Below are 7,500 nucleotides of genomic sequence, written 5' to 3' on the forward strand. Positions count from 1 at the left end.
GGTGTGTATCCTCGCGAGCGTGTATAGGTTTATATCTGTGTTGGTCTGGTGTTGTAGGTGAACATGGTTTGTGTGTGGGTGGGTGTGTATCCTCGCGAGAGTGTACAGGTTTATATCTGTGTTGGTCTGGTGTTGTAGGTGAACATGGTTGGTGGGTGTGTATCCTCACGAGAGTGTATAGGTTTATATCTGTGTTGGTCTGGTGTTGTAGGTGAACATGGTTTGTGTGTGGGTGGGTGTGTATCCTCGCGAGCGTGTATAGGTTTATATCTGTGTTGGTCTGGTGTTGTAGGTGAACATGGTTGGTGGGTGTGTATCCTCACGAGAGTGTATAGGTTTATATCTGTGTTGGTCTGGTGTTGTAGGTGAACATGGTTTGTGTGTGGGTGGGTGTGTATCCTCACGAGAGTGTACAGGTTTATATCTGTGTTGGTCTGGTGTTGTAGGTGAACATGGTTTGTGTGTGGGTGGGTGTGTATCCTCGCGAGAGTGTACAGGTTTATATCTGTGTTGGTCTGGTGTTGTAGGTGAACACACTTTTTGTTCCTGTTTTCCCACATATAACTGGGACGTCCCTGGCCAACACTGCCAGCAAATATTCTGTCATTACAGATGTCAGGTGTGTGTGTGTGTCATAGCTAGTGGAAAAGGTGAATTCACATTTATTTCTACAAGCACTCTGTGTTTCATGGGTTTTGCTATTATAGCCATTGTCATTGTTTAATGTTTGTGGTTGTTAACAATATGATTATTGCATTTTTGTAATTATACTGTAGTAAGAGATGTAGGGAGAGTCATTAATTGTAGTGAAGTACACAAAGATTCCAGAGAAACAGGATGTTTCGGGCAGAGGTCCTTCATCAGCTGTGCAAGCACAGTGCTTCTGAATTAGTATGAGGAGGAGTTATATAGTTTGTATATGAAAAAGTAGATGCTTAAATCACAACATTCATTTAAATCATAACATTCATTTCTCTGTTTCTCGGCCAGAGAAGGACTCTTTGAGTCTTGGTTCCTCTCCAGGTTTCTTCCTCGTGCTCTAGGGAGTTTTTCTTTGCCACTGTGGCCCTTGGCTTGCTCACTGGGGGCTTGGACATTTGTAAAGCTGCTTTGTGGCAACATCTGTTGTGAAAAATGCTACATAAATAAATTTGACTAGACTTGACTTGGAAGCTTTGTGCACTCCAATACAATTTTGAATAACAAGTACAGTACACCGCAGTTACTCATCTGGAATCTTCTTTGGAGATATATCTCAAGCCCCGGTCCGAGATGGGAGATTGAGGGACCTGCATAGTAACGTGGCGTGGTAGAGCCCAGCCACTATTGTTCCTGGGCTGCTGTGATTGGTGCTTCTGTGCTGTCTTTCATCCCGGCCCTTTCCAGCCATTGGTGGGATTTTTCCTGTATTGTCTTCCGGTGGTACATACCGTGCAGGGGTTTTTCCTCCCGTGATGGTCCCTCTTCTTCCTTGTTCCCATCCACCTCGGGTTTCTGCTGTCTGAGGTACTCACTGAGCACTTCGTCACTTGAGGCCATCTTCCTGGCCTACTCCTGGATCTTCCACGTTTTGTCCTGGATGGTGGCTCTGACGCTCATTAGTCCTCGGAAGTCCTGCTTCCACTAGTGTGTGAGTGCTGGATTTGGGTTGAAACTCTCTATCCGTGCACTGGAAGGAATTTCCTTGTCTCGATGTCTCCTCCTTTGGCCAGCTGATTATGCTACCGGGGTATTTGCTGACCGGTAGAGCGTTGGTGTTGATAGCCCGGATCTTATTCTTCCCGTTTAGCCGACTTCTCAGGACGTGTCTCACTCTTTGACTGTAGCCGCGCTCCATATGTCACCTTGTTTGACATCTTCTTGTAACCATGTGCCACAGAAATCAGACCATAATATTATTATAGGTGTTAATATGAGCACTATAACACACGAAAGCAGTCTTTATGCAGATGATCTACAACAACCACCGAAGCGATCAACTGATGTAATCAAAGTTCTGACTGAATTTTCAATCATATCAAATTATTCCATCAACTGGTCAAAATCAACAGTTTTACCATTCAGTGAAAAACACAAATGGAACTGGTACACATCTTTGAAAGGAAGTAGTGTCATGAAGCTTTTCAATTCAAATTAGTTATTGTCTCTGCATTTTAATATAAAGTAATTCAGGCTACAACCAGCATCTCTGGTTCGAAAAAAATTATTAATATTGGAAGCAGTACAAAATTACTGTCAAAAATATACAGGCTTCCCTCAGGTATGGTGTGTCTCTCTGTAGGCGTGTGTGTCTCTGTAGGCGCGCGTCTCTCTGTTGGCGTGTGTGTCTCTGAGGTATGGCATGTGTCTCTCTGTAGGCGCGTGTCTCTGAGGTATGGCGTGTGTCTCTCTGTAGGCGCGCGTCTCTCTCTAGGCGCATGTCTCTGAGGTATGGTATGTGTCTCTGTAGGTGTGTGTGTCTCTGTAGGCGTGTGTGTCTCTGAGGTATGGCGTGTCTCTGTAGGCATGTGCCTCTCTGTAGGTGCGTGTCTCTCTGTAGGCATGTGTGTCTCTGAGGTATGGCGCGTGTGTCTCTGTAGGTGTGTGTGTCTCTGTAGGCGTGTGTGTCTCTGAGGTATGGCGTGTCTCTCTGTAGGCGCGCGTCTCTCTGTTGGCGTGTGTGTCTCTGAGGTATGGCGTGTGTCTCTCTGTAGGCGCGCGTCTCTCTGTTGGCGTGTGTGTCTCTGAGGTATGGCGTGTGTCTCTCTGTAGGCGCGCATCTCTCTGTTGGCGTGTGTGTCTCTGAGGTATGGCGTGTGTCTCTCTGTAGGCGCACGTCTCTCTGTTGGCGTGTGTGTCTCTGAGATATGGCGTGTGTCTCTCTGTAGGTGCGTGTCTCTGAGGTATGGCGTGTGTTTCTCTGTAGGCGTGTGTCTCTGAGGTATGGCGTGTCTCTGTAGGCGCGCATCTTTCTGTAGGCGTGTGTCTCTGTAGGCGCGCATCTCTCTGTAGGCGTGTCTCTGTAGGCGTGTGTGTCTCTGAGGTATGGCGTGGGTGTTTCTGTAGGCATGTGTCTCTGTAGACGCGTCTCTCTGTAGGCGTGCGTCTCTCTGTAGGCGTGCGTCTCTCTGTAGGCGTGTGTCTCTCTCTAGGCGTGTGTCTCTCTGTAGGCATGTGTGTCTCTGTAGGCACTGAGCGGGGGGTTTATAGGGCGCTGGGCAAAGCACTGTATTGCACCAGTTCACGAATGCAGTGCACTTTGTTTGCACTTGAATTGGATTTAAAAGAACATTTTTAAAAAGGCAGAATTGGTCCCCAAAGGGAGGTTGGTGTGACCTGGTAGTAGTCTTGGCCTGGGATTAACACACAAAAAAAGATCAGTCAGATGTTAACCTCAGCAATTTCTCACACACTGCTGTCAAATGTTGTGAGCTAAAGAATACAGTATAAATAGCCATCTACTCAGGGTTAAAGTTAGGGTCCTTTATATAACTGACCACCTCCCAGAGCTTAAACAAATGATGTAAAGGACTTCCTATTTAAACATTATTTAATATTATTTACTTATATATAGTTCTGTCTATAGCTAACTATGACAATGTACAAATCAGAGTAATATTTTGGCAGCAGGCTAGCTGCTGAGGCTCTGGAAACTGGGACGTTGTTATCTCAAGCTCTGCTGCTTTCCAACACGTCCCAGTGCTTCAGACCTGTGGTGTTGACAATTAGATGAACATGACATGGCACTCTGATTAAACTAGGCTTGCCTATTTTCAGGTTAACTCCAGTATGCCAGAACTGTTAAAGCGTACACTGTTTTACACACGCACACACAGGGTCTGGAGCATCTGGATTTGCTGGACCTGGAAGCTGCCGGCCAGCAGAGGGCCATGAATCAGAGTTGGGAAGCTTTGGCCCACTGCGTAGGTGCTTCAGGATGTTTCGGAGCTTTTCTGGGCGGTGCCGTTTCACCTCGCTGGAACTCCCAGATGCGGCCCTGAGTGTTTCCGGAGCGCTTGTCGGCGATCCACAGCGTTTTGCCTCCTTCCTCCCTCTGTTCCTTTAAAACCGAGGGACACACACACACACATGTAGGAATGCGCTGAAGAATTCTGATTCCGATTCCAAAGTGCCACCACGGTGTCCGTCAGCTCTGACGTCAGCACAGTGTTATATGGACAGGTAGGTAGGGCTAGGAGTGTCAGGGTGGCTTCTGCGCATGGTTTGTTTTAAATTGAGACTTATTCTGACAAAGTTTAACTGGCAAACTGGAAAACTGACATGGAGCACTTTGCAGATAGCATTCCGTTTACTTCTCCTTTATGTAAACAGTGAATCGAAACAGTGCTTTTGTTCGAATTCAGCAGGACACGGGGGTTCTGGGAGGTGTTTTCCACGGTGTTTGTTCATATGTCAAGCTTCTGAGAATGACCTTAAACCAAAATTCCATTTTCCCTTGAAGGTTTTCTCTCATCCATTTAATCAAATCACGAAACACGAGCAGTTTTGTGCCGTCTCAAGTTCCTGTTTAAACCTCCCGTACCTAAAACGCCTCCTAAACACAGGAAGTGCAGAACAATGAAAGCTGTGGTGAATTCCCAGCCGAGTTTCCGTGGTGGTTAAGAGAGGATGAGAGCGAAGCTCTAGACCAGGAGACCAGAATTCTTCAGACTATAGAATCGAACCACATTTCCTTGGGTACGTCAAATTGCCGTGGCTTGCTAGTCTGGGCTATGCAGCCCAATGTGAGGACCACTGTTTTTGGTTAGAGCAGGAATCTTTCCACCGATTGCAAACTTTGATACAGTTTGTGTTTAATATGGAAAGTCTGTGGTGAAGACTTGCGATGGTCGTCTGCGAGTCACTACCGCAGGGAAATCCGACTTCCTTTTTATTGTTTGCTTTACATCACCAAACAGGAGCAGGCAGGAGGTCTTCACTTGAGCAGACACCAGCTCCGATTAGACCGGGAGAGACTGCGGAGAGCTCCAGCATTTGAGTTGAGCAGGAGTAGTGGGTGAAAGTGCTGGACCTTCAAGAGTTAAAACAGAAAACAGAGTAGCTTGACCACGAGTTGCTGTCCATACTGAATGCAGGTTTAGAGGAGGCTCGACCCACGTTCAGTGGAGTCGTACCAGGAGGGGACTCGGCCCCAGTGCAGTGGAGTCGTACCAGGAGGGGACTCGGCCCTCTCAACTGAACACTTAGCAGGACTTTGATCAGCAAATATTCCGTGGACTGAACACTGGGATTTGTTTCTTTCCTGCTCTACAGGGCCAGCTGGAAGTGACGGTCTCCCAACCCACACGACCGGCCAACGGCACACCCAGGTGAGTTGTTCTGTAAAGTGGCTCAGTGGTTAAGGTACTTGACTTGTAATCGGAAGGTTGCTGGTTCAAGGCCCACCACTGCCAAGTCGCCACTGTTGGGCCCCTGATGTATTTGTTATGCATATTTTCTTTACTTCCCAGTGCTTTTGAGTTGTGTGTGTGTGGTTTTATAGAGATTGAGCTTTATCTCTGATGCTAACCATTATAAAAGATTATGGTAGGAAAAGTAGTGTGTGCGTGTGTGTGTGTGTGTGAGACCACGTTTGTTGTCTGTGTGTGGTGTAGTCAGATCGGACATGTAGCACACAGTCAGTTGGTGACTCATCCACTCTTAAAGCGCATTTAGGTTGCGAGTGCTTCCACCTTCAACAGACAGACTCACAGAAAGAGTGTGCGTGTGTATGTGTGTGCGTATGTGTGTGTGTATGTGTGTGCGTGTGCGTGTGCGTGTGCGTGTGCGTGTGTGTGTGTGTGTGTGTGTGTGTGTGTATTAGCAGTTGTGGCAGGCCAGACAGGATTTATAGGCAGCTAGAAGATGGTGAGTCAGGCTGTTCTATGCCAAGTAGAGATGCATGTATCACACACACACACACACACACACACACACAAGTCTTCAGTAAACAGGGCTGGTTTTAGCAGGTGCCAAACAGGGCCCTTTCTTAACCACTGTCTCAGAGAGGGAGAGCACGAGACAGACAGACAGACAGACGGACAGACACGCGCGCACGCACACACACACACACACACACACACACACACACACACACACACACACACACACACACACACACACACACACACACACACACAGGAAAGGACACTGACATGAATGTTTTTAAATTCATCCACAATTGTTTGTCTGTTTCCCTCATTCATTTTTGGTTTTGTCAGTGTTGTTGAGAATGCAAGTGGAACTAGCGTATCTCTCTGTGTGTGTGTGTGTGTGTGTGCGAGTGCTTGCTGTAATCCCTCACATGTGTAGCTCTCAACCTACACAGCTGTACAAGGTCAGGCTGCTCCACCCAGGGTCGCAGGCTGTTCCCTTTGGCCTTTGACCCTTTAATGCGGTCATTCCGGGCTTTACTCTCATTAGCTGAGTGCTGAGTGCTGAGTGCTGTGTCTTATCGCCGGGCGTGTGTAAACAGTGTAGCTGAAGGTGGGCGGTTTTGCGTCACCACGTGTGCAGATGTGCAGCTCGGAGACACGTTATTGCCATCAGCCTGCGAGGAGTGTTGGTGTTAGAATCATCCCCCGTGTGTGTGTGTGTGTGTGTGTGTGTGTGTGTGTGTGTGTGTGTGTGTGTGTGTGTGTGTGTGAGAGAGAGAGTGTGTGTGTGTGTGTGTGTGTGTGTGTGTGAGAGAGAGTGTGTGTGTGTGTGTGTGTGTGTGAGAGAGAGTGTGTGTGTGTGTGTGTGTGTGTGTGTGTGTGTGTCTGTATGGGTGAGCTTTTGTGAATTTTTTAGTCTCAGGAACATAGTCACACTGGTCAAAGCCCGATCCGTACCTAGAGTACTTTGAAGCTTATGTACAGCTCAGCTTCAAATCTCATGGAAGACAAGCATGGAGACTATTCTCTGTTCTGGCTCCTAGATGGTGGAACAAACCTCCACTGGCTGTCCGGACAGCAGAGTCTCTTGCAGTCTTCAAACCCAGACTGAAGACCCGTCTATTTGTGGAATATTTAAATGAACACTGACCCTGCTCCTATGTTAACTAACTGAATCTAGTATTTATTGGGCTTCCATGTTATTCCAGCCTCCTTCTTACCGTAAAAACCACTGTAACCGAGCCTGCTGTGTGTTAGTGAGTGTGTGGGTGGGTGTGTGTGCGTGCGTGTGTGCAAAGGAAAAGATTTAGTGTTATCTTGACTGTAAGTGTCAGTGATTACACAGAGACTGGATTTTAGCACAGTCTCTATTGTTTATGCTGAGTCACAGCAGGACTGAGGAGCTGTTTAAACACGAACACACACACACTCTACCATGCATTTATAGGAGGGGTATAGAGAGTTGGGTTGGTTCCTTCTCTTACTACTGCACCTTCCATATCTTCTTTGCTTTCTGTTTTTGTCAGTTTCCATTAATATTAGGCATACATATGGTTCGGCTTACTGTATCTTAGTCTCACACACACACACACACACACCTACCTCAGCAGCTCTGCGAGAGTTAATATCTCAGATTTCATGGTCT

At 47.1% G+C, this 7,500-nt stretch overlaps 1 protein-coding gene across 3 annotated transcripts in view; it reads left to right on the forward strand.

Moving 5' to 3' along the window:
* Nucleotides 1-7,500, forward strand: part of plekhh3 (pleckstrin homology, MyTH4 and FERM domain containing H3) — a 32,788-nt gene that overhangs the window by 10,436 nt on the left and 14,852 nt on the right. The window contains exons 1-2 of one of the 3 annotated variants that reach the window (XM_081711432.1): nucleotides 3,828-4,677; nucleotides 5,254-5,309. The exons of 1 other annotated variant lie outside the window; for it this stretch is intronic. Coding sequence is in view for 1 of the 2 variants with exons in the window: in XM_035524426.2 (XP_035380319.1) it covers nucleotides 5,254-5,309 (56 nt within the window). In the remaining variant the exon portion in view is untranslated. Of the gene's footprint in view, nucleotides 1-3,827; nucleotides 4,678-5,253; nucleotides 5,310-7,500 lie in introns of those variants that run through there. One more of the 3 variants, XM_035524426.2, reaches the window with a different exon arrangement.

The sequence above is a fragment of the Electrophorus electricus genome, chromosome 3 (assembly GCF_041902795.1).
Source record: "Electrophorus electricus isolate QZ-2024a chromosome 3, ASM4190279v1, whole genome shotgun sequence".
NCBI classification, from domain to species: domain Eukaryota; kingdom Metazoa; phylum Chordata; class Actinopteri; order Gymnotiformes; family Gymnotidae; genus Electrophorus; species Electrophorus electricus.